Source organism: Castor canadensis, chromosome X (assembly GCF_047511655.1).
Source record: "Castor canadensis chromosome X, mCasCan1.hap1v2, whole genome shotgun sequence".
NCBI classification, from domain to species: Eukaryota; Metazoa; Chordata; class Mammalia; order Rodentia; family Castoridae; genus Castor; species Castor canadensis.
The window spans coordinates 141,575,971-141,603,335 of NC_133405.1; the positions used below are offsets into that span (position 1 = coordinate 141,575,971).

At 38.0% G+C, this 27,365-nt stretch overlaps 1 protein-coding gene, 1 long non-coding RNA gene and 1 pseudogene across 2 annotated transcripts in view; 2 read left to right on the forward strand and 1 right to left on the reverse strand.

Annotated features, from left to right (window-relative positions):
* Nucleotides 1-4,769, forward strand: part of LOC141419732 (uncharacterized) — a 59,074-nt gene extending 54,305 nt beyond the window's left edge. The window contains exons 7-9 of the long non-coding RNA XR_012444392.1: nt 674-765; nt 3,200-3,889; nt 4,423-4,769. This is a non-coding gene — a long non-coding RNA (uncharacterized lncRNA). The remainder of the gene's footprint in view (nt 1-673; nt 766-3,199; nt 3,890-4,422) is intronic.
* Nucleotides 4,770-21,352: 16,583 nt separating this feature from the next.
* LOC141419518 (eukaryotic translation initiation factor 2 subunit 3-like) overlaps nt 21,353-27,365 on the forward strand; it is a 67,518-nt gene continuing 61,505 nt past the window's right edge. Inside the window, exons 1-2 of the mRNA XM_074062302.1 lie at nt 21,353-21,487; nt 26,219-26,287. Of these exons, the coding sequence (XP_073918403.1) occupies nt 21,353-21,487; nt 26,219-26,287 (204 nt within the window). The remainder of the gene's footprint in view (nt 21,488-26,218; nt 26,288-27,365) is intronic.
* LOC141419985 (U2 spliceosomal RNA) lies at nt 26,086-26,257 on the reverse strand (annotated as a pseudogene).

A 27,365-nucleotide genomic window follows, 5' to 3' on the forward strand; every position in this document is an offset into this window, starting at 1 on the left:
ATCCTCATGTTACATTCCCAAGCCCTTCATGATTCATGATTGTATCTACAGGGTATATAAAACAAAAATACTTATTTTCTTTCTGAAAGGCCAACATAAAGCATTGTCACTTGAAAACTTGGAAAGACTAAACTAAGACCATGCATGAATTTGTAAGCCTCAATGTTTTCTTTACAGGGCAGCTAGTTTATTTTTAATTCCAGTGCATTTTATCATAAAAATAGTAAGATTCTTCCTAACAATGATGATCCTCATGAAATTATTGGCCTTTTTAAAACTAGCAGCTCTTTTTGCTTTTATGTCTTACAGGTATTTGACTAAGTCTCTCTGACTGGTGAGAACTCGCATACTATGAGGATATTTCTAGGCCTTTCTCAAATCCTTTCTGAAGGATATTTTGAAGGTTTTCAGTGAGTCTAATCAGAGTCTGTCGGCTTTACTAAAATACTCTTTTGAACAAAAGAACACATGGCTCTTGTTTTTGTAACAATTTTTAAATGAATGATCATCTGGGGGACTTTTATTAATTTGATCTCTGGGATTTTTGGTAAAGAAACCTGCATGAATTGAAATAAAGAATGTGTATTGTTTTATGTCAGACCCATTTCTTTTCTTAATAATACTTAATAATATTTTGATTATTCAGTGGGCATTTTTGTTATTGTATGTTTAGCTAAAGTCAATGAAACGGACACATTTGGTCCCAGAGAGGATGATGAAATCCAGTTTGATGATGTCGGAGATGATGATGAAGACATTGATGATGTAAGTATTATGACCCTTACAGATGTTTTGTGTATGTTCTTTATGGATTATATGTCTTATCTGGGAGAAAGTCCCCTTCTTACCCTGATATTTTCCTTTGGCTTCATTATGCTGAATACATAAATTTAGGATATGTTTCTGAGCTTGAATATTCAGTACTTGAATATTTGGAACTAGCCAGAAACAAGCTGTTTATTCTCTGATTTATAATCCCTTGGGATATTTCTTTCTCTCAAAATCAGGATTAGTTTTGGCAGAAGCCGTGCCATAATCCTAGCTGTTTTAAGGAAGAGTACGTAAAGAGGTAGTCGTTGACAATTTCTTTTGTGTGTGTGCGTTGCTGGTAGAGGGGTCAGCATAGTGTCTTCCAAGAATTTTAGCAGTTTTGAGCTCATGCCTTTTCTGAAACAAAATATTTGTGTTAAAAAGACTTATTTGATACAGCGTTGAAATTGCAGCATCCTTTGACAACCTTCTTTCAACGGAGGCATGTTGTCAGGATCCTGTTATTTTATCAGGTATCACTGTTGCCCTAAACCTCACTTGGAGTTGCTGTGTGATTAATTTGTGAAAAACGGCTGTTCTTCCTAGCATAAAGTAGTGAGCTCACAAGAGTACTATGTTTTTTAGTGTTCTTTTGCTGTTCTACATTTAAATGAAATTCCTTGATACACATTTATTATGACAATTGCTTATGTGTTTATATTCATGTTTATGTTTGTAAACATAAACATGTATAAGTAATGCTTAGCAAGCCCTCTGCCACTCACCTTTATCCTTAGCCCTTCATTGTTGTATCTGCAGTATATTTAAGTCAAAAATATTTATTTTCTTAAGCGTATGTATACCTATCCATTCACACACACACACACACACACACACACACACACACACACACATACACACTATCCCATTCCAAACCATTTACATTACTTATACTGTGAATGTGTGTGTGTAACTGGGATGGCAGTATAGCTTACAGTTCAGTGAGGTTCTTCTTTTAATTCCCCAGTAATGAAAATGTATAAAGCCAAAATAATGAGTGTTTGATTAGACACTAAGTTGAAATTTTAGAATACGTAGAGTAACTTTTCAAAAAAGATTGCATGTGGCATAATTACCAGAGCTTGTCAAAAATGCACAGGGCCAATTTGGGGAAGTCAGTTGGGTCTCAGGTGACCCTGATGTTCACACCTCATGGAGAATCCTTGATCAAAAACAGTGATCTCTAAAATTTTATTCCCTAATGTCTTTGTAAGAGCATCTTCAAGCTATTCAAAGAAGTTGAAAATTTTCAATTCAAGTAAACATCAGCTAATTTTACAACTTGCATTTGTTTATACGTGGTTTATCATACCATCCTATTTTCTATTTTTACATTATTCCAAACCACTTACATTACTTACACTGTAAAATAGCATACCCTCTACCCCTATTCTGTACCACTATTGTGTGTGTGTGTGTTTATAAATTGTATGTACAAGTTTTAAAACATACATCACTCCAATGTTACATAAGTCTTAAAGCTATCTAAGTGTAAAAAGGAAGAATGGTGAGTAGTGAACATGTTCTTCTAATTTCTTTGTACAATTCTCTTTCGGGACCCTAAGCCAAAGGAGTCTTACGACAAAACAATATTAATGATACTTTCCTGAGACAAGAGACTGACATATCATGTCACTATTGGTTGTGGCTTAAGGGCAGATCTGAACATTTTGTCAGCTGACCTTAGTTTTAGATAATTAAAGATCCTGTCCAGACTGTATGTATTAATACAAAGCTGTGTGCACAGATGATAGACTAGATGAGAGTGTAGGCACAGTAACCATGTTTTCCAGAAAATATAATCTATGCCACTATTTCTTCTGGAACATTTTGAGTGGGCTGAGAGGGGAAGGGATTGGAAAGAAGTGGGACTATCAAGGAAATTTGGTATTTTGACTATTTCATAAAGGCTGCTTTTGTTTAAGACCTGAGGACTCTACTACTTCTAGAGCAGCTCTCTTTTTACAGGTTTGAACATCTGCAAAAATTTAAATTACACTAAATTAAAATTAAGTTAGGGTAGATTTAGTGTTGCTCCTGTGACCAGATCGACTCAAATTAGAGAATTTGGTTTAGTGATACTTCTATTCGGAAAGAATTATATATATTCCTTAGTGTGTATGATCAGCCTCAACACAGCAGATCTCTAGAAACAGAGAAGGAAGGAGATGCTGAGTTGTATTGTGGATATTATGGATAGTGTGTAACACGTATAAGGATATTATGCATAACATATAACATTCTGAAAGCGAGAAAGATATTCTGGCAACAGAGAGGAATAGAGGAAAATTTGATATACAGAATGTTCATAGAACTTTAAGGGCGTCTTACATTGCGTAGAATGTTGTAATGATTATTTTCATCCATCTCCTGTTCTTCTTGCTTCCAGATCTAAGCTGAACCCAATGTGTTATATCCCGAGTATTCTCAGGGTCGTTCTACATTCGGGATCTTGGTCGTCAGCTGTTAAGAGTAAGACTTCATTTAGCTTGCCAAGGAAAGCAGATTGGTTTGTTTGCATTTTAAAAAGTATTTGTTATATTTCTTTGAAGACTGAAGATGTTGTGTTAACTGACATGTGAAAACATAGATGTAATGCTACCATGTGCACTGATAAACCAATACTTCATTTCTAGTAAACGAATGCCATCACTCAGTTGTTTCCCTTGTGACCAGAATGGATTTTAGCCGCTTTCAGAACCGTTATGTTCTAATTATCTGGACGTTCTCTGGAGACTTTTTAAATCTAATTTATAAATTTTTAGAATTCATCAACATAAATCTGCATTTGGAGTTGAAGAATATCGATCTGTTTTTGAAATGCATGTACCCATGTGTATTCTTAAAACTTCGATATTTTATACATTCTTGTTTGTCATTTACATTGCCACTGTACCAAAAAAAAGCATTTTCAAAATGTAAATTTAAAAGCATGGGTAGCAATTTGGGGTTTGTAACATTAGCAGCTGGAGAAATTGAATACTAAGTGATAACCAGTTATCTTGAGGTTTTAAGGGAAAAAGAAAGTGAAAATAACTATGCTGTTGTATTTACATAGAAAAGTTTTGAAACAAGACAGGTATTCACAAAGGTAAGTGCACATCACATAAACATATACCTAAACTCAAATTAAGAATTATTTCCAACTCAACTTTCCCCTACTCATATCCCCAAAATATACCACTCCAAACCCCCTAATAAGACCAGAGAGGAGATGGAGGGGAAGTTGGGCAAAAAGAGACAGCTTTCTTACCCCATAAAGGCTCTAATCTAGTAAGGTGTACCAAAATAATTGGGCATTGCTGTGGTTTGAATGTGACCCCCTTCTCCCCTAACGCCAAAGTATGTATGTTGGAAACTTAATTCCCACAGCAATTGTGTTGAAATGAGGGACCATTAGAGGTGATTAGGGATGGCATCAGTGGGTCTGTCTGAGGGAACTACAAGGAGGTGGGAAAGGGTAAGAGAATGTGAAAAACATCATGAAAACTATTGAAACATTCCATCTGTATATGCAGACAATATACTGCCATGCACTGCAATGATAGGGGCAGGGTGACAGGGAAAGAGCAAGCAATGAGGGGGTAAAAAAAAAAAAAAAAAAAAAGACAGGTTGTAGTGGTACATAAAACATTTACTTTTACTTTTACAAAATAGGTTAGGTAAAAATGTCATTTTACTCTAATTAAATTGCATTGTACAAGTGAAGAGCCAGTCTCATAATAAAAGAGGTCTCTATTTTCCTGATGCAAGACTCACAGAAATAAAACCATAATAAAGTGTCACGTTGAGCATCTGGTCTTCTTACTTTGTGTTACTGGCATGTTGTTACACATACTGATATGATACACATACTGGCACATCTGACTAGCAATTTGTATCATAGTCTCTCTTTTTAAGATTTGCTTATTTTATAAATTTGTTAACTCTAATAAAGTAAGATCTGGCACACAGTTCAATCGTCTACGTCTTTAAGGAAACAGAGTCATTGATCAGTTTGTAAAACATTCTCCCAATTATTTTCACAACTGAAAATAAGGGAATACAACTTCACATGGCTTTGTAACAAAAAGGTAACAACTATGAAGACGAATAAACCTGCATTTGACTGTGTCCCATTTTGCCATACATCACAAACACACCAACACCATAGATTGAAGATACGAGGCCGGGTTATTTATTTCCTGAAATAAGTAAAATAAGAAATATAAGTACACGGTGTAGTTTGAAGTTCTTACTCTGTGGAGTTCTGAACACTGACATAAGTGGGATGTGTCTTGAGAGTAAGTACTGCTTTTAACACTTAGTAAGCAGATTTAACGAGCTGACTTACTGTCAGTGTTGATGAGTAATCAAAACTCACATTTCAGAGTAATACATTAAAGGAAATTGCTGAATTTACAGGGTATATCCTCTTGCCGTACTTTGCCTAAAGCTTAGAATTGTGCTTCATGAGTGTAAAACTCCTCTAACACTTTTCTTCTAGCGATACGGTTTGTCTAAAGATTCTTTGAAAAGACAACTGTGGTTGCAATTTGTGGATCTTTGTTGTGAAACACTTTTGCTTTTGATTGATAGTCCATTTTACCATTTCATCCTGGAAAGTCTAAAATTGCAATTAAACATTAAAGCAGGAATAAGACACAGCTCTATGTACTCTACTTGAAGGAGTTGTTTTGAAAACATTGTGTGGAGATTTTCTGGTTTCATGGTTTTGATTATGTTCTAAATGGTTTTAGGCATTGTTAGCATAAGCTGGGTTATTTGTCAGAGTCTCTGGCTCTGTCTGTAACAGTAGCGCAGACCTCATACAACTGTCTTCCATACAGTGGTATGGGCCTAGGTACTTCATCACCACCTATCTGACACTCAGACCAGTCAGGGCAGCAGTGCATGTTCAGATAACATAGTGCGTCACCTGGCAGTAAGAGTCACATGGATGTGGTGACAGCAAATGCTGTTAGTACTTAGGGTTTTGTTTTGTTTTTTTCTCAGAAATGGTACCTTAACCCCACAATCATTCACACCTGGATTGGGGCAAAAGCCTGGGGTTCCCTTCTGCCTGTGTCAGCTGTTGTGTCCATTACAGAGCAAATGGTAACTGGATATGGTTTGAGCTAGGCAAATAAATTCTTGGGACCTTCTTTGCTCATGTAATACCCAGGGCTTTTCTCCTAGACTTCTTCAGCTCAGTGGCCTGTGGGTGCAAGTTGAAGTATGATGAATCTGTGGCCAGGCAAACTTTCTGTTGGAATTCTTCTGGCAGTACCTCGAGGATGGGGCAACAATAAGACTATTTACACTGCTCAGTGTCACATCAGCCTGCACTGTAGAGGGACAGGAGTAGCTCAAAGGTTTGCTTGCCCTACCTGTTAGTGACAGGCATTTGTACACTATGCAGGAGGGAGAGGTGAAAGAAATACATCTTTCTTCGGTTGTGGCACTGCTGTGAATCTGCATGTGATGAGCAGTGTCCATGTGTTTTCCTATGATGTTGTTGGAATGTCTTCTTTTTACCTCAGATGTTGTTTGAGTTATCTCTCTTGTTGTGTTTTAATTCGTTTAGCATAGGTTCGTGTCCTTCATTTTCCTTTCGTGAGGAACCAGAACTTTATTCCAATGATCTTTTATATTTTTGTCTCCATTGCATTTTTCCTGCGCTGATCTTAATTTCTGTTACTTTTGGATGAAGACCGCTCTTGTTTCACTTGTATCTTGAGATGCAGTGGTAATCTGTTCCTTCATGTCTTTAAATTTTTTTTTATGGTGTACTTTCTTGATTTGGACATTGACTGCTATAAACTTCCTTAGTAGTGCTTTTGCTACATCACATGGGTTTTGATATTTAGTGTCTCCATTTTTGTTTTATCAAGAAGAACTTATTTTTTCTTATTTCCTACTTAATTCCTTTGTTGTTCAAAAATAAGCTGTTTATTTTCCATCTATTTGTATGGTGTTTAAAGTTTTTGTGTTTGATTTCTAACTTGATTCATTATGGTCAGAAAACAAACTTCCCATGAATTCCGTTTCTAAAAAATTGTTAAGACTAGGCTTATGAGCACTCATAATCTATCCTAGAGAATGTTCTATGTGCTATTAGGTAAAATGTGTATTTAACAGCTCTTGAATGTAATAATGTGGGTATTTGTTAGGTCCATTTGGTACCAGGTGCAAGTTAACTTGTATCTTTCTTACCTAGTATTTTTGCCAATTTTCTGGAAGGCCCTGAAATCTTCCCATCTGTGGTGCTCACTTTCATTCTTTTTTAGCTGTAAGCAATCTGACCAGGTGTGGCTGCAATCTACAGCACAAGTGTAGATATGGTGTTAGCTACTACTGTTTTTCTTTCTTTCTGCAGATACTGTGGGCTAGTGGGACTTTAGCCTCTTCCTAAGTCTGCAACTTTTATCATCCCAGTTCTTTAAGGAAGAAAATCTGCTAGAGTTTGAGTAGGAATGGGTTGTGGCCAGAGGTGGACTTAATTCTTCTCAACTGAGTTGTGGGGATAGCTCAGAGGAAGAATACCCAACTCTGGAATATGTGGGCCTGGTCTCAGTTCCTAGCAATGGAAAAAACAATGAAAAGTAGATCAAAGGAATAAAACCATAAGGAAAAATGAGAGATAAAAAATAAAATTGTAAAGATAACACAAAAGAAAAAACCCAAACAATAAGTGATAAAATACATTGAAAGAGAAAACTGAGTGAAACTTGTCCTAACTTGGAAAATCAATCAGGGGTGGATGCGATGGAATATGACAGTCTAATCTCTGAGTGTCCCAGGTGTCCTGTATGGGAGGAGTAGCGGCTCATGACTGTAGCTTATTGAGTTTTCTCTCAGCTTTCACCAAATGAGTTCATGCAAAATGCAGGCTGTGCCAGGTGTTCTTGCTGAACCAATGAAGGTGAAATGCTAGCTGTCAAAAGTATATTTTCTCTGAAGGTTTTTAGTCTGCACATTGGCAATGTGGTCAATCCCCAAATCGAGAATCTCTCATATGGCTGCTACCTCCCCAGTCAATATGACATGGTGCCCACTGAGACCCTGACAGAACAAAGGAAGACTATTGAAAACTGTAAGAAGTGCCGAGTGACTCCCAAAGGCAAACTTACCAACACTACATTCGACCTATTGGCTAAAAAACTAACAGTCATGAAAGCATGGAATGATATATTTCAAGCACTCTGGGTGATTACTGTGATTACTATATCCAGCAAAGTTATTCTTTAAAACTGACAGAGAAATAAATACCAAGAGAAGCACAAACTAAAGTAATTTATGACCACCAAGTCACCATTGCAAAGGATTCTTAAAGGAATCTTACAGAGAAGAGGAAGACAGATAGTCACATCCATGAGAGCTTGGGAGAGAATAAATCTCACTGTAGATAAGCAAGTGAAAAATAGGAAAGAATCAAAGACTAACAACTTGTAAACCTCAAAACCTCTAAGACAAATAAGAAAGAAAAAAAAGCAGTGCTAGAGTCAAACAGGAAAATACTAATTTCATCTATTCTTGCATTTCTACTAGTTTTTGCTTCATGTTTGCCTCAGGCTCTGTCATTTGGCACTGCAATATTAGGAGTTCTTTCAACTACTTGTATAATTGGCCAGTTTCCTCTTATATGATACCCCTCTCTATATCTTACAATTTTGCTTTGTTTGAAATCTCTCATGAAATTAGTAGAGCTTCCCTACCTTTCTTTGATTTGTACCAGCATGGTGAGATTTTTCGATTCTTTTATTTTTGATCTGTACTTGTAAAAACATGGCAAGTCATTTTTTTAGGCAACATACAGTGGAGTCTGTTTTTTAATCTGAAAATCTCTGACTTTTTATTTTGTTTTGGTTTTGGCAATAGTGGGGATTGAATGCAAGGCTTCACATTTGCTAGGCAGACATTCTACCACTTGAGCTGTTTTGGCAGCCCCTGTGATCGTGGACACTTAAAGTGCTATACATAGATTAATTTCTATTGTATTTGTTACTGTTTCTGTTTGCTTGGTAACCTACTCTTATGTCCCCGTTTCTGTCTTCTGCTCTTATAACCTCCTACTAGGGTAAATTATGTGATTCTATATTTCTCTATCTTGCAGAAATTATACTTGTTTTAAAACTTTTCAAAGTGGTTGCCTGAAATTTGAAATACACATATACAACTAATCTAAGTTCACTTTCAAATGTACTGTACCATTTAAAAGTAGTGCAAGTATCCAACGTAACAAAATATTTCTGATTCCTCCTTCCTGTCCCTTGTGTCACTTTCACTTATTTCGCTTGCACATAAACCATGATCACTGCATATATTCTCACTATTATTAGTTTAAGTAAATTTCTTAAATCAGTTAAGAAGTTAATTCTTTGTCCTTTTCTGTTTTGGTGTGCAACTCTTTTGCTTACCTTTTCCCTTCTCTCTGACAAGCTTCTTTTTAGCATTTCTTGCCCAGTGTCTGATTAGAATTCCTTTTAATTTGTAAATTAAAATTAGAAGATTATCATCCTTGTTCTTCTCCTTCCCTTTCAAAGGACAGTTGACAAGATGTAAGTTGTAGTTTAGTGTGTATTTTCCCTCTTGGCACATTTATTATATTGCTCCTGGGTTGTCTTGCTTGCATGATTCCTGAGAATAAGACATAGATGCTTTCCTATAGGCAAAGTGTTTTTATGCTGTATGTTAAGGTTTTTTATTTTGTCTGTTTTGAATATATTTCCAGGTACAGTTATGCCAAGTCTCTACCATCCTGATATCTGTGACTTGGTTTCTGGTAATTGAAATTCCCTCTGCAAACTGTGTGTGTGTGTGTGTGTGTGTGTTTTCTGTTCCTTCTGCTATTACCATTACAGGTACAGTTATGCCAAGTCTCTACCATCCTGATATCTGGGACTTGGTTTCTGTTAATTGAAATTCCCTCTGCAAACTGTGTGTGTGTGTGTGTGTGTGTGTGTGTGTGTGTGTGTGTTTTCTGTTCCTTCTGCTATTACCATTACAGGATTTTGCTCTCTGTGTGGTTGTCCTACACTTCCTGGATATTTGTTCTGCTCTTTTAAAGTTTTGCACTCTTTACTTGGGGGGAGGCGACAGGGTCATGCTATGACCAGGCTGACCTTGAACTCACTATGAAGCCCCAGCTGGCCTTGAACTTGTGCTTCCCCTGCCCCAGCATCCTGAGTGCTGGATTACAGGCAAGTGCCAACACATCCAGTTGGTTTCTTTCATTGTGCTTTGTATTTTGGAAATCTTCTATTGCTTTACCCTGACACCTATAGATTAATTCTCAGTTATGTCCAGCATACCAGTGAGCTTAGCAAAGTCATTCTACATTTTGTTTTGCTTCTTTCTCTGATGCTCATCTCTTTTCTTAGATTACTCATCTCTCTTCTTTTATGTTTGTACTTTTGTCAGTGATAGCCATTGGTGTATTAATTATACTTGTTTTAAACTTATGGCCCTATCTCACTACCATATCTGGACCTGCTTCTAAACCATTTTGTCTTGCCAGACTGTTCTTTCTCTTTTAATACAGTTTGTGATTATTTTGAATGTAAGGCCATGACATACTCGGTTTAAAAAAGCCTTCCCTTCCCTAGTAGTCTCCATTTTACTTTCATGACTTGCTGCCCTGCTCGGGTTGCACAAGCGAGAGAAAACACCCAGGTCTTGTTTGGGCGTCTGGGTTATTTCACCTAATGATTTAGTACATTCGTGATAGAAGTGGTTGCTGTACAACCACCTCTCTGAGGTTCCTAAATATCTCTGTCACTGCTCACTGAGCAGAATCCATGTTTCCAGCCCCAGGAATCCTTCAGTTTTCCTTTTATCTGAAAATACTTAACTTGCATTGAGTGTTTACATAAATGGAGCCAAACAGTAAGTGCCTTTTGGGTTCTTTCAGCTTTCACTCAGCGTAGTATTTCAAGGTTAGTCCACATGGCAGTACGTATCAGTTTTACCATTGCTTTTGGCCATTTTTATTAATGTACATTAGCTGTACAAAGTAACGAGTTTCATTATGACATTTCCATACATAAGAATAATGTATTTTGTTCATAGTCATCCACTCTCTGGTTGTTTCTTTCATAGGACTGGTATTTGAAGTCAGGGCTTCACACTTGCAAATTAGGCCCTCTACCACCGGAGTCATACTTTCTGTCCATATTGCTCTGGTTGTTTTGGAGATGAGGTCTCTTGCCAGGGCTGCCCTCAAACAGTGACCCTCCCAATCTCAGCCTTCCGAGTAGGCAGGATCACAGGCACGAGCCACCACTGATCAGTTTCTTTCCCTTTCCTCTCCACACTTTCCCAATCCCTTTTTCTCCTTCCACATACCTAATAGTGCCGTCTTTTATTTCGTGTCACTTTTGCTAAAAATTCACATGTCAGAGGAAACGTGATAACTATTCTCCAGTGTGGCTGGAGTTCCAGAATTAGAATATCATTGTGGTATTTCTGATAGCCCAAGGAAATGTTGAGAGAAAAAAGTTAAATTTACTCCTACAAATATAACAGTAAAGTGGATTTTTGCTCATGTAGAATCTAATGTGTACCCTGAAAATAGTGGGACTCAACGGACAAAGCTTCCTATAATTGCAAATATTGTACCTATAGCTAGGACAATAACGTTATAAATCTGATCACCTCCTAGGAGTGTTCCTGGTTGCAACAGTGTGAATCAAGAGTCCTAAGACAGTACTGACTATTCTTGTTTCAGCACCAGACATTATATAAATGGTTCCAATATCTTCCTGATTAGTTCAGAATAGTCAATGGTTAATGAACATAGAGGTAAAATGTCTGAGTTAAGTATTCGGCTATAAATTTAAAGACAGAAGTCAAGCCCTCTTTTTACCAAGCTTCAAGGTGATATTTCATGTTGAATTGCAAATTCAAAGGAAAAGCTTCAATTCTGCCAGAGCTTCTCCCACCTTTGTTCCCCTATTCAGTAGGAGAAGTTGTTTTAAGCCAGTTGATTAGCCGTTAATTAAAAACTTCATGGATGGATATCCCACCAATGTAAAGCTTTAGCTTAATTAAAGTATTTGATTTGCATTCATTTGATGTTCAATAAAGTCTTGCAATACTTACAACAGGAATTAAGTTTTAATTTAACTTACTTTAGGGCCTCTGAAAGCCCTAGTTTAGGGTAAATATTATGGGTGGTAGTGGTAATGATATTTTGGTAATAATGAAGAGTAGGAGCAAATGGTTGAGTATTATTATAGTATTGTCATTTGGTTTTTATGGTATTAATAATCAGGTATAAAATTAGTGTAGTAGAGTTAAATTAGTCATGTAGAAGTAAAGGTTTAATAAAGGTATTATTGCTCTAACAGTTGGCATAATAATTAGATTTTTTCTTAATTTAATGATTATTCATTTGTGTAGAAATCCTGTTAGTGATGGTAATCCTCCAAGTGACATAAGGGAGACTAGTATTATGAGGTGAAGGAAATGCTAAGACAGTTTGTTGCTCAGAGATCTAGTCTAAAATAAGTGCTAAAACAGATGTTTTCCAGACTGAAGAAAATGTAAGAGAAGGAGATGCAGAATTTCAAGCGGAGAAAAGAAAAAGAAATGACAAGTGTCTGGATACATGTAATAGCTTTTTTTCCCTTATAATTTTCAAAGTATATGTGCATGTAGAAAGCAGAATATTTAACATTGATGGCTGCGTGGAGAAAGTCTGTGAATATAATACATAGGGCAATTGTAACAAAAAAGAGAAATGACTTCTATTAGTAGTAACGTATTAATAGAAGTACATGTTGAAATTTAATTAAGGTATATAAATTTCAATCCTAGGAAAACAATCCAAAAAATTACTGTGAGGAGTAATATTATGAGAGAAAAATAAAATAGCATTCTAAAAACAGTCTCCAGTCCTGGAGATGGTGCCTCAGATGTTGTTCTGCAGTTTTCTCATCAAAGGGGACGCATAAAGTAGAACAAAACTGCACAAAACAAAAACAAAAACAAAAAACAAAAACCCACAAAGTGTCCCAAGTTCAAATGCAATACAGTTTCAGTAAGTTTTTCAGCATGCAGGTGTAGTTTGGTTGTTCTCTCATCAGAGGTAGGGAGAGAGAAAAAAAAAGTTTGGAGACAGTTCTGTGAATGGTATCTGTGGCTGTGGCTTGCCTGCCCGCTGCTGTCAGCCTGCTGTTGCTGGAGGCGTTATTTATGCAGATCTCAGGGGTGAGCTTAGCACTCACCTGGCCCCACAGGCTTTGTTTACTCAGAGTTCTCCTGTGCATGATCCTCTGCTACAAGCTTTCCCCTTTCCAAGCACACTGGGGGAGGTGACACTGCTCCCGCTCTCCCAGGCCTGTGTGTTTGTTTACATCTCACATGGGAAGTGGGTCTTCCCTCCTCTCCTATACATTTTCCTCCCACCGCCACTTTTACAAGCTTTCCTGCTTCTGATTACTGGGGGATGCTGCTGCTCCTGCCAGCCGCCATGTTTGTTTACAGCTCACATGGGAAGTGGGTCTTCCCCCCTCTCCTGTGGAGTTTTCCTCCCTCTGCCACTCTCACAAGCTTTCCCGCTCCTGGTTGCTGGGCGCATGCCCCTTCACCTGCCGGAATCTCTCCGGCCCGCCCGGCTTGTTTATTTACAGTTCCTGGAAGGATTCCCTTCCCCCAATCTTTGGTGCTCAGTGTGCCCCATCCTCTTTCCCGCGTGTCTTTATTGTTCTTATTGCTTACTACTCAGTTTCTCTTTTTCCCTGGGTGGAGGTCAGTCTGTCCAGGGGGCTATGCTGCCCTAGCCCGGGTTGTCTGTGGTAGTACCACGTACCGCTAAGCTCACCTTGTCCACGTCTTCCCAAGCCTTCTGGGCGTGGGTGACTGGCGGCCCGGGGGCCCTCCTGGTTTCTCCATTTAACGTGAATTGGAGATGCTCTGCACAGGCTGGAGGTGTGGAGGGGTCAAAGTTTTGTCTCTTCTAGGTGGTTTTGCCTGCAAGGTGTATCTCCAGCATCTCTTCAAGATTTCACTATAGGAGAAACACTTTCTGCTTACTCCCTCTAGCCGCCATCTTGGAATCTCTACTATTATTTTTATTCCATCACTATCTTCTCAACCCTATTCTGAACCCCTTCACTCTCTCTCCTTCTCCTGTGCTACAATCCATTGTTCTCCTTCTCAACTACTCTTTCTGCCCCTTCTCATCCACTCTCGCCCCCTGCCTTCACCTCTCCCTCCCATCCTCCCCCAATCTGTCACCACACTATCCTTCCCTCCTACACACTCACTCCAACCGAAAGTATTTTCTAAACATCTCCATGTGACGTTCAGACACGTTCTAGCAAAGCAAGATGATCACAGTTAGGGACATGGGAGATACTTGCTACTTGTGAATTCTCCTCTGTGTTTTCATAGTCTTACAATGAACTATTCTGAAGTTTCTCTGTTTAGAACTGTGGGTAACTAGAGTTTTAAAAATAGCCAGATAATCTAACATTTAGGCTCGATGTTTGAAAGATTAGGTGGGAGCCTGAAAGAACATGTGTTAGGTTTGCCATAAGCCATCATACCCAGCCTTGAGAATTTTTGTGTCTATGGGCATTAAGAAAATTGGTCTACAGTTTTTGTTTTTTGTTCTGTCCTTACCTGATTTTGGTACCAGTGTAATACTAGTCTCACAGAATAAGTCTGGTAGCATTCCTTTATTGTCAGTTTTATAGGATAAGGTTTTGTTTGTTTGTTTTGCAGTACTGGGATTTGAACTCAGGGTCTCACATTTCCAAGGCAGGGGCTTTGCCAGTTGAGCAACTGTTCCAGTACTGGAACCATTTAAGAAGTCCTGGAATCATTGGTGTTGGTTCTTTGTTAAAGGTCTGATAGCATTTAGCTGTACATCATTCTGGTCCTGGGCTCTTCTGTGTTGTGACACTTGTTATTATTGCTCGTAGATCTGTTTAATCCTTGGTTCAAAATGTAAATCATAGGTGTCTAGGAATTTATTAATTTATTCTAGGTTTTCCAGTTTATTGGAATGAATATAGCTTTTCAGAATATGCACTGGTGATCCTCTGAGTCTTGTTAGTATTGTTGTAGTAGTTCCTTTTTCATGTCTAATTTGGGTCCTCTCTGTCAACCTTTTCAAATAACCAACTCTTTGTTTCATTGATCTTCGTATTCTTTTCGTTTACATTTTCATCATTTCTGCCCCAATGTAATTAATTTCTTTCCATCTGTTAATTTTGAGGTTGGCTTGTTCTTGTTTTTTTAAGAGTTTGAGGTACATCAATAGGTTATTTGAGATCACTCTGAATTCTTTGATGTAGGTACTGTTAGCTTATGAACTTCCCTTTTAGAACTGCCTCAACTGCATTCTACACAGATTCTGGTGTGTGAAAGCTTTCATTTTCATTTGATTCTAGGAAATTTTTAGTTTCCTTCCTGTTTTCCCCAGTGACTCCTCCCCTCCCCCCCACCATGTTCATGGAACGGCATAATTAATATTGTGAAAATGCCTATGTCATGGGAAATGATGTTCAGATTCAGTGTACTCCCAACTAAAGTCCGAAGTTCATCTTTACAGAAGTAGAAAAAATAAGTCCTAAAATTCATATGGAAGCACAGAAGGCCCTGGATAGCCAAAGCAATCCTGAGCAATAAGAGCATTGTTGGAGGTATCACAATACTTGATTTCAGCTATATTACAGTATTACAGTAGCGAAGTAGCATGATGCTGGCACCCAAAAAGGAAAAAAAAAAAACTATATAGAGTCAGGCACTGGTGGCTCATGCCTCTCATTTTAGCTTCTTGGGAGGCTGAGATTGGGAGAATCGGAGCTCAAGGCCAGCCCAGGGAAATACTTTGCTAAGACCCTCATCTCCAAAATGAGCTGGAGGTTTGGTGCAAGTAGTAGAACAACAGCTTTGCAAGCACAAAGCCCACCAAAAAGAAAATAAAGCTATGTAGTCAAATGGAATAGAATACCCAGTAAAATTGTATTCAATTTTTACATATATGGGAATGATTGACTGGTAATTTTACATTCTTCAAATATAATTTTAAAAAATGTTCTCAAATGCCTTCTCCAATAAAATAGGTTAGAATATGAAAAAAGTGGATTTCTCAGTTTCCATGTGTCTGTATCATTTTTCTTGCCTTCTTTGGTGTGTCATTATATTGCATTATAATCTGATGGTATAAAAGAAATTATTTCAGTTTTCTCATATATGCTATGACTTGATTTGTAGCCCAGCTGTTTTGCAAAAATTTGCATGCGCTGTTGATAAGAATGCATATTTCGGCCAGGCACCAGTGTGTCCCATGCCTGTAATCCTGGCAACTCAGGAGGTAGAAGTGAAAAGGATCCAGGTGAAATAGTTCCACAAGACCCTATCTCAAAAATAGAGCTGGTGGAATTGCTCAAGGTGAAGGCTCTGAGTTCAAACCCCAGTACCAGACAGACAGACAGACAGACACACACACACACACACACACACAAAGCATGTGCATTCCACAGTAGTTAGTTGTATGTTGCATATTATATGTGATAGATGCCTGTTAAGTCCATTTGATGTATGATACAACTTATCTCTGAAGTTTTCTGTGTTCATCTTTTATCTGGGTGATTTATACAGTTTTGAGAGTGGGATGTTGAAGTTAGCCACTGTAATTGTAGCAAAACATTTGTTTTGGGAAATTTGAAGCATTATATCTTCTTGATGAATTTTGTAGGGCTTATCATGTGTATTGTTATCCTCCTTATCTGCACAATTTGTTTGGGGGGTGGGAGATAAAGGAGATTGATGGAGGGGGTGCATTCATCTGAAACGCATTTTAAGAACTTTTATGAATGTCACAATGTACCCCCAGCACAAAAGCCTAAAAATATTAGGAAAAAAAACCCCAGAAATTGTTGACAGAGAAATATGTTTTTATACATAGAGAATTTAGTAACACATCCTCAGTGGTTTACAAAAAATGTCTAAGTCTAGACACCACCGATCCTTTTTTTTTTGTTTTATTTTTTTTTATTATTCATATGTGCATACAATGCTTGGGTCATTTCTCCCCCTGCCCCCACCCCCTCCCTTACCACCCACTCCACCCCCTCCCTCTCCCTGCCATCTCCTCCATACCCGGCAGAAACTATTTTGCCCTTATCTCTAATTTTGTTGAAGAGAGAGTATAAGCAATAATAGGAAATTCCAAGGGTTTTTGCTAGTTGAGATAAGGATAGCTGTAGGGAGTTGACTGGCATTGGTTGCCTGTGCATGTGTGTTACCTTCTAGGTTAATTCTTTTTGATCTAACCTTTTCTCTAGTTCCTGGTTCCCTTCTCCTGTTGGCCTCAGTTGCTTGTAAGGTATCTGCTTTAGTTTCTCTGCATTGAGGGCAACAAATGCTAGCTAATTTTTTAAGCCAGACACCACCAATCCTAATGAGCCATATAATATTAAGTCCTGTGCATAGGGAATGTTTTCAGCATCTACAGTTCCTAGGAACTTGAAGGCCTAAGATTAAATAAATCAGAAAAGAACTTAGATTGAATGAAATACTTTTAGTTCATGATGATTTCCTAAAGATGATAATAGAAATGTCATTTCCCTTGTTATATGTAGGATTAAACTAAAATATATGCCACTCAGGAACCTTGAATCAGTGAATCATCTTTGATTATTCTGTTTTTACTGTCTGAGTCTTTAAAATTAGAAACTGTAAAAATTTGACCAGAAGGTCCCACACCATAGTATAAATTTTTGTTAAGTAATTTGGAAATAAGAATCTTCATTGAGTTTTTTTTTTAACTTAGTTTACATGAATTTATTTGGGAACTTGTCTGCCACCGAATATAAAAGAGTATAATTTGCACTAGTAATCCCAATAATTTGGGGAGTATAAATGAGAAAAGCCACATTACTTGGAAAAAAATAATTCCCAGGTTGGAAAGGGATTATAGGTCTAGTATTGACCACCCAGCTGCCCTTGGACATTTATTCCTAGTTGATACTGTATCAAAGGAAATAGCCCTTCTCTGGTAGGAGTGGTCCCTTGACCAACAATATGTTCTGTTGGGTCTCAGAAGGGGAGAACATATTAGACCCAACTCATAGGCCAGAGGGTTTCAGGTTAGCTTTACTCTTCTCTCTGCTCCCTCATTTCCTCAGGAGTATCAGGCCAGAAACACTGCAGCCAGCCAGAGCAGGATGGCCAGGTCTTCAGTATAACACAGTTAAAGAGATTTATTATACTTAAATTAATCGGGTCTTTTTAACCTTCTGTGGGGCACGTGGTTATCCTTGCCAGTAAGTTCATTTTTGGATGTTTAGATTCCTTTTTACATAACTGCAGAAATGAATTTTATCTTGCTTACCATTTTTTTTTTACAAAATGACTTCAATTGTAATACTACTTTAAATTGCAATAATTTACAGTATTATTTAAAGAACATCTCTTTTTCATTTTTAGCATATACATAGCCAGGCTGTGATGTAATAAAACCTTAACCCTTTTTTGCTGTAGGTTTATAAGACCTGTCCCAACGGGCTTTTAGATGGGACAGACATGGCCCCTCCCATAATAAACCCAACACACAAACACAAAGCACCCAAACAAACAAAAGGGAATTTTCCAAAACCAAGGTTAACAAAGGAGAATGTTCCACTAAATGATACCCTAGGTTTCCTGGTCCTACCTAACCCATGACTTTTATCCAAATGGTGCCAACAAGGTCACAAGGTCCTCAAGCAGACCTCTCCAAACAGGTGGAATCAAGGGGCCCTGATAGCTCCATTTCAATTATAGATTCTTTGTTACTCACACCTATAATCCTAGCTACTCAGGAGGCAGAGACTAGGAGTATAAGAGCTGGAAGCCAGCCCAGGCAAATAGCTCTCTAGATCCTATCCACCAGGGCTGGTGGAGCACCTCAAGTGGTAAGAGTTCCTGCCTACCAAGTGTGAGGCCCTGCATTAAAACCCCAGTGCCAGAAAAAAAAGAAAAAAAAAAAGGTAAGAAAGAAAAAAAACCCATCACACAAAAGGAAGGGCTGGTGGAGTTGTTCAAGGTGTAGGGTCCTGAGTTCAAACCCCAGTACCCCACTCCCCTCTCACCCCCCCCACACACCCAAAATTGGTTAGAGTGGAAATTTCCTCCTGCGTGGACTTAGGGACCTGAGAATTAGCATAGTTGTATGTATGAGTCTGCCCAGATCCTCCCCAGGGGAATTGGAGGACATTGGAAATGGGGAGTGATGTGGATTTTTCTCCCTACTTTGAAGTTAAGAATGATATAAAAATAATAAAATCCTTCCCCTCCACCCCTGCCTTTTTTTTTTCTCCTCTGGACAAGGTGCTTCCAATCCAGCTGGCAAGAGACCCTACCTGTAATGCCTACCTTATAGTAAAACTTCATTATTCCCCTCAGTACACCTATGTGTCCTGCCTGGGTGCTTCCACGTAGGACACAAAGAAGTTGGCAATCTTCTGATCAGAGACTGCACCAGCCTATAGCAGTACCACCTCCAAAAAAAAAAAAAGGTGCTTCTTGAGGGCAGAGAATAGTAGTGTACTATCTATAAAACCAGGTACTCAGGAGATTGGGAGGAGTCAGGCTGGAAGCCAACCTGGGCTTGACAAGCAAGTATTTGTGGTTTTTTTGTGTGTGTTTCTTTCAGTTCATTTGTTCATTAATTAATCATTTGCTTTTTTGATGTTTAACTTCTGGATATTAATCCTCTGTCCAATGAACAATTGGCAAGGACTTTTTCCTTTCTGTAGGTTGTCTCTTTGTTCCGTTTTTTTTTAATTTTCCTTTTTGGTGGTACTGGGATTTGAACTCAGGGCCCTGTGCTTTCTTCGCAGGCACTCTGCCCCTTGAGCCATGCTCCTAGCCCTGTGTCTTTGTTCTGGCATTTGTTTCCTTTGGTGTGCAGAATCTGTTGAAGGCAATTTCTTTTTGTTTGTTTTTACCCTAATTTCCTGAACTTGAGCAATTGGAGTCCTATTTAGGAAAGATTTGTCTGTGCCTGTATATAGCAAGTGTATCACCTAAATTCCCCTGTGTTTTTCCTGTTTTCTTTCTTAAAGAAAGAAAAATGTTGTTACATATTTAATGTGTACTCTTAGAGAACTGTTTACAAAATCTGCAGGAATGCACAGTTATGTCCTAAATCTTCACCCTTATTTTCTCACCCTGGAGAAACTTCTAGTCTTGCCACCTTTGTTCATGGTAAGTGCCATATAGGTGTACCTGTATTTTATCTTTTATACCGTATTTTAACCACTCCTTTTGTATGTTTAGATACTCCAGTATTTCTCATTGTGTTCCAATTCCCCACAGTGTTTAATACAGACATGCTGTACCTTTGCAGTTAAGGTATGTATGGTATAGCCATATAGTCTAGGTGTTGTAGGCTGTTATTTAAGTCTCTGTGAATACAGAGTGCTATTTGCACAATGATGAAATTGTCCCAACACATTTCTCAGAATATCCTTACTAAGCATACCTGCATATCATGCAGATATTTTTTAAATACCAACGAAGAAGGGCATAAGAGACTTAGAAATAAAATATAGCAGTACAGTAATGTTGAGTTTGAATTAAGGAATATCAACATCTAATTAAATAGTTCCTACACAGTAGAAACGTCAAGCAAAAGAGTTGTTTACAGTTCTACTTTGTTCTTCTGTACTTACCCCTAATATACATCGATACAATATAGCAATAAAAAGCCAGTAAAAGTCACTATATTAGACGTTCTGACAGAGCTTAGTTTAAAAGATGCCTTTTTTTTTTTTGCCTGAGTAACACCTTTAATCCTAGGTACTTGGGAAGATTGAAGCTGGAGTCCAGCACAGGACCCTTTTAGACAACTAACCAGAGAGAAAAGAACTGGCGCGGTGGCTCAAGCTCTAGAGCTGTGCTTAGCAAGTGTGCGTTCAAACCCAGGACAGCCGTCCCAAAATTACAGTCACAGGTTATTTTCACATCTACTGCTTTACATCGTCCTCACCATCCTGTACTGTGGGTATCACTGGCTAATACCAGAAATAAGAAGCCCAATAGTTAATGATTTTTCTCAGTCATCAGTTTCAGTGGGATTGATTCTAGATTATATGTCTCAGATTTCCTACGGTTCCACATCCGAGTTAAGATTAAAGTATGGGGGCAGGGGGAGAGAGAGACAGGAGGAGAGGAAGAGAGCAGAGGAGAGGGGGGAGAAGGGGGGGGGAGAAGAAAATGAAGCCATGTGCTGCAAAGATAAAGAAGCTGCTTTCTGTTCTTTATTTTTCTCTGAGAAAAAGATAGTTCCAACAACTAACGTAAACTTAAAAAGATAATAGGTCTCCATTTCCACCAAACTTCTGACTGACGTTGGTGCAGAGAGCCTCACGGAAATCGTGCCTTGCATAGTGAGTAGGGCGGTTAAGCACTTCAGTGGTCTTATCCAGTCTCCAGTAGATCGTAGTAGATATGCTTGAGAAAGAAATGGTTGTCGCAAGCCAGGGAGACCTCAGTAGGTTCCTTAAGTAGGCTCCTTAAGTCTACCAGGGACTGCTCTGCGGCCTGGCTGAATGAAAGCCCGATGTATGTGCGCACCTGCGGCCCACTCCGAACAAGGTGTGGGCAAGAAGACCGCGCTGAATCTCGTATCCAAACAGTAGGCCAAGAGGCTGAGCGTGCAGGGCCAGGAGCCAGGAAACGTGGCTTGAAAAACATGGTCAGCCAGGAGGGTACTGCTTACCTTCTATTTTCACTTAAGTTTTGTTTCAACGCAGAAGTCCGCCAAGGCCTGGGAGTAGAAAAGCCAAACGAAGGAAAGCAAGGGGTGTAACAGAGGGGACCATTGTTACACCTGGCATTTACCTTCCCTTGATCGGTTACTTTTTATTGAACTTCATGCACCAGGAAGCGAGTATGTTAAAGCTAAGGGTACAGCAGCCTTTTCCTTCCCAAGGCCCTGATGCTTCAGACCTGTGGCTTCATCAGGACAGAAAATAGTACCCCGCTGCGGAATCCAAGTCCTTTGTCCTTCTGGGCGCAGCACTGAGACTACAGATGCCCTGCTACACATAAACAGGAAAATTGTTAAACAATGGTACTTAGTTATTAAAAGTAATACTAATACTGAAGTAATTTTTATAAGCCTGCAGCCGTCCTTATAATCCAATTTTATACTATTTTTTTATCATTCAGAGAAGATTCAAAAGCCCCATCATCCAGGTATAAAGTAATGGGGACTTGTTAGAACAGGTTGAGAAATACACAGTATTTTCTGCAAGAATTTGTAGGCTGTTTTGGTTAACCTGCCAGTATTTGTTACAAATTCACTAATAAACCCATCTAGCCTTTGTGTAAAAGAGTCTTAATTACTAATTTATTGTGGGTCAATTCAGATTTTAATTTTTTTAACTGAAATATGCACACAGTGCAAAATTCAATAGCTTTAAATGTGCAGTGATATTTTTAAGAATATTCATGAAGCTGTGCAACGTACTGTGTTCTTACTTCCATAAAAGTATACCTTAGAATGAGTAATGCATAAACCACAGAATTTCTTTTCCTACCACAGATTGAACTCAGGGCTTTGGATAGGCTCAGTAAGTGCTGTACTGCTGGAGCCACGCCTGGAGCCCGAACCCAAAAGCATTAAAAAAAATCACACATCTGAAGACCAGAAGTCTTAACATCAAGGTGTCAGTGGATCGTTCTCCATTCCCATAAGTGGTGTTTTTTGGGGATTTGTGTTGTTGTTGTTGTTGTTGATACTGTGGTGTGAACGCAGGTTCCACCCTCTTGCCCTTCAGTCATATCCCCGGCCCTTTTCTTTTTTTTAAGGTTAGCTTTCAGGTAGAAGAGCAAGACAGATTCCTTAGATATTTTTTTAATTACTAGAATAAATTAATTATACAGAGGGGTTTAGCTACTAATTCTTTATAAGCTTCTCTAGAATTTCTACCTATTAGTACTTCCAACATACAAGTTTGGAGAGGCATAATCAGATCATAGCTTGACTACCACTATCCAATCGATCATGACATTTAATCATCTCCAAAGCCATTAGCGGTCTTTATCCCATTCCCTTCCCTGTAAATTCCTGGCTTCAACTAATCTATTTTCTGTCTGTGTAAGTGTGCTGCTACGGATATGTAAATGGAATTATGCAATATGGTGGTTTGTCATGGGTGGCCTCTCGCAGTCTCAGAGGTTCATACATATTGTAACATGTATCACTACTTTTTTGTGTGTGTGGATCTGGAGTTTGAACTCAGGGCCTACAGCTTAAGGAGCCATGCCACCAGCCCTTTTTTGTGAAGGGTTTTTTGAGATAGGTTCTCGTGGAAGTATTTGCCTGGACTGGCTTTGAATTGTGATCCTCCTAATCGCTGCCGCCTGTGTAGCTAGGATTGCAGGTGGGAGCCACCAGTGCTGGCATCACTACATTTTTTTTTTTTTGGTCTGAGAAATGTATTTATTTGGTGTGTATTCTATATATTCTAATTTTCTTATTCACTAAAACCATGGTGCAAAGTGTTTTAATGGCTGTTTCCCCACTGAAGCTATCCTAATGATGCACCTCAAGCTCTTCATTTTATTAAGATCTTGATTGCTGATTTTGATTTGATTACTTCTTTTATATGCCTGGTCAGATTTTATTTATGTCTCTTCTTAAGTTGGTATTGGTACTTCCACGTTCCAGAAATATTTTTTCACCTGCTTAATCTAATTTGTTGATTGTACAAGTGTCTGTATCGTCTGTAGTCAGTACTGTCATAATTGTCTTAATTTCTGAAAAGTCAGTTCCAACACCCAGTTTTCACTGCTGGTTTAGTTTGTTTTTTTCTTGTTTTTTTTTCTCAGTCTAGTTTTGGAGAAATAGTATTAAAAACACGATTTTCTCTGGCTCCAGAAATCCTCTCCACCAAAGACAGCAGAGAAATAAATCGTTTTTATTATTAAAAAAAAAAAAGTGTACCAGAATGTGATGAACACCACAGGCAGTCAACTAAAGAGTTGGTAATGATAAAAAGAATCTTACCATTTTTATGTAACCCAGCAGTTACGTAAAACTGAATACATGCTGTGAAGATAGACACTGGTCTTCAAGTGAGAGAATCTGACAGCACTGTTTATTATGCATCTCAACTTTACTGTAAAATGAGGAGGCTGCATATGTTCCTCCTCCATGTGTTGGTATTATCGGTGTATGCCATCAGGCCTGGCTAAGAGGGAGGGTGACAGCTCTCAGTGTCTAATTTAAAAATTAGATAGCTTTCCAATATATAAACTAATGTCATACCTTAAGGTCTTAGAAAACAAGAACAACTCACCACACAGTTAAAAGACAAAAAGAAATAATAATGATGAAGAAAGAATTAATGAAATGGAGACTGAAAGAAAAATACAAGGGAGAAATGAAACAAAGAGTGGGTTCTTGAAAAAAAGATAAACAAGATTGACAAACGCTTTGTCAGTATACCCCCCAAAAAGAGAGACAAGATCCAAATTAATAAAAGTGGAGAATATGTCTAATTTAATACTATTCTATATCTCAAATTCATACCCCACTTCTCTAGTACCATAGTTGTCTGGTTACTTTTGTATACCTGTGTCCAAAATATCTGAGAAAACACCTTAAAGGAGTAAGGATTTATGTTGCTCACAGTTTCAGAGGGTTCCATGCCTGGTTGTCTGGCATGCACTTGAGCAGAACATCATTGTGGTGGGAGCATTCAGCTCGAGAGGGCCTTCACCTCATGATAGGTGGAAAGCAGAGAGCAAGAAGGACCTTGAGGCAGCGTTCCTGCTTACCATATTCTTCCATTAAGAATTAACCATAGATTTCAACATTCTATCTTACGTTCATATAATATTAAAATTTTGGTTTGTAAGTGTTTTAAAGATTATAAACCATGAGCTGAAAATGTCAGAGGGAAATGCTTACTGTTTGCCCTATGCAGAGGCCCAGTGTTTCAGGCACACAAACATACTTTTGTTGACAGAGTATTTGGAGGGTTCAGTGGTGATTGTTAGCAACCACTGAAGGCCAGATCGAAAGGCATGCCTTTCTTCAGAAGGTACAGGGTTTAAGCAGCTAGGCTCATTGAATTCCCCCCGTTTCCCCTACAGTCCAGCTCTCTTACAGAAAAACAGTCATAGTTTTTGAGCATCTATATTTGGGAAACCATTTGTGTTAGCATTAAAGCAATAGTATTGGCATGAACATACTTTATATTTGGAGGAACCCATGTCGGAAGTGGGCGTACTAACAGGAATGTTTATAGCTATGACTGGCTACATTAAAAAATATCAAAGAGCTCTCAAATAATTAACCTAGTGATGCATCTTAAACAAGAACAAGGCAGTCCCAAAAGCAGATGGAAAGGAATAATAAAGAATGTGCAGAATATAACAAAGTAGATACTAAAAGATCAATACAAAATATCAATGAAACAAAACATTGGTTCTTTGAAAACATAAAAAAGATTGACAAGCCTTTAGCCAAACTAACCAAATTAATAGAATTAGCAAAAACCAAGGAAACCCAGAGAATTCCTATGGAATACCTTGAAAAGCAATACCCTGAAAAGTCTAGAAGTGGATACATCTTTAGATGCATATGATCTACCAGAATTTGTCAAAGCAGCTATAATCACCTAAGGAGATTGTAATAAAAGAGTCTCCTAACAAAGAAAAGCCTAGTACCAGAAGGATTCCATGCTGAATTCTGTGAGAGCTCGACAGAAGAAATAACACCAATGCTCCTGAAGTTATTGCATAAACTAGAAAGGGAAGGAATCTATCAGCGTCTTTCTTTGAAGCCAGTATTAATCTCATGCCAAAACTGGGTATAGATGTGAGAGAAAAACAAAATTATAGACCAATTTTCCTGATGAACATAGAAGAATTGTCAATTAATACCTGCAAATTGAATTCAAAAGTACATTAAAGTAAACATACATCAATACGAAGTTAAATCATTCCAGGAATGCATAGTTCAACAAATACAAATCAATAAATAAACTGCCGATAGAGGAAAAAACAAAAAAAATCACAGGCTCATCTCAAAAGATGAAGAAAAGCTGGCAAAATCGAACATCACTTTGTGAAAAAAAGCCTTGCAGAAACTAGGACTAGAAGGAGTATACCTCAATATATATAATAAAGGGTATGTATGATAAACCCATAGCCAACATTGTTCTAAGTTGGGAAAAACTGAAACCATTTCCTGTAACGTAAGGACCACGTCTAGACTCTCCATGTCTAGACTGTCTTATTGAATATAGTGCTACACTTCCTGTTTTTTTTTTTTTTTTTTTTTGGTGCACCATCCCTGGAGGTACTATGCAACACCAGGTTGGTGCATGGAGTGGATGGAGCAAGCTCCTATTCCATCTCCCTGTTCCAAAAATCCATTTTAATATAACGCCTTCTGTGTTAAACTGAACAGATACTATACGTGATCTTAGCCCGAAGGCCGAGAAGCGATAGTGCTACAGTTCTTAACCAGAGTATTCAGGTAAGGGAGGAAAAAAATACAAGGAAGAAGTCAATCTCCATTTGCAGATGATATGATCCTATGCTTAAAGGAATCTAAACACTCTATCAAGAAACACTTTCAGCAAAGTATCAGGATACAAAATCAACATTTAAAGATGAATGTCTTCCCTACGGACTAATAATTTACAGGCCATGAATGAAACCAGGAAAACAACCTCTTTTATAATACCCTCAAAAAAATTAAGTATTAGCGATAAACCTAGTGAGATAAAAGACCTGTGCAATGAAAATTACAAAAAGTTGAAGAAGGAAATTGAGGAGGAACTAGAACAGGGAAAGAACTCCCATTACCATGGATTGATATAATTAATGCTGTATAATGGCTGCCCTACTGAAAGAAATCTACTGATGCATTGCAACCCGCATCAAAATTCCAATGTCATTTTTCACAGAAATACAAAAAATCGACCCTAAAATTCATATGGAAAGATTAAAGACCCTGAGTAGCAAAAACAGTCATGAATAAAAACAGCAATGTTTAAGTCAGCAGTAATAAGTGACTTAAAATTATATTATAGACAAAAAAATTAGTACAGGATTCAGAGGGAAATGAAGAAAAAAAAATTATAGAGCCTAGTATCAAGAATGGCATGCAGGATACTGACACAAAATCAGACACAAAGACTAATGGAATAAAATAGAAGACCCAGAAGTAAAACCACACAGTTAACAGCCATTTGGTTTTTGGAAAAGGAGCCCAAACTCTACCTTGGAGAACAAACAGCACCTTCAAGGAATGGAGTTGGGAAAACTGGATATCCATGTGTTGTCACTAAAAGTAGATCACTATCTCTATACAAAAATTTATTTTAATTGAATCAAAGGTCTTAATATAAGATCAGACATTTTGAAACTGCTAGTGGAAAACCTTTTCAGACATAAGCACACGTAATACTTTTCTGAACAGAAATCCGGTTACTGAGAAGATAGCAATAGGATTGCATTAAAAATTAAAAAGCTTCTGCACAACAAAGAAAATGGAGGAAAATCTTTTGGCAGTTATTCATTAGCTAACAGACAAATACCCAAAGTATATA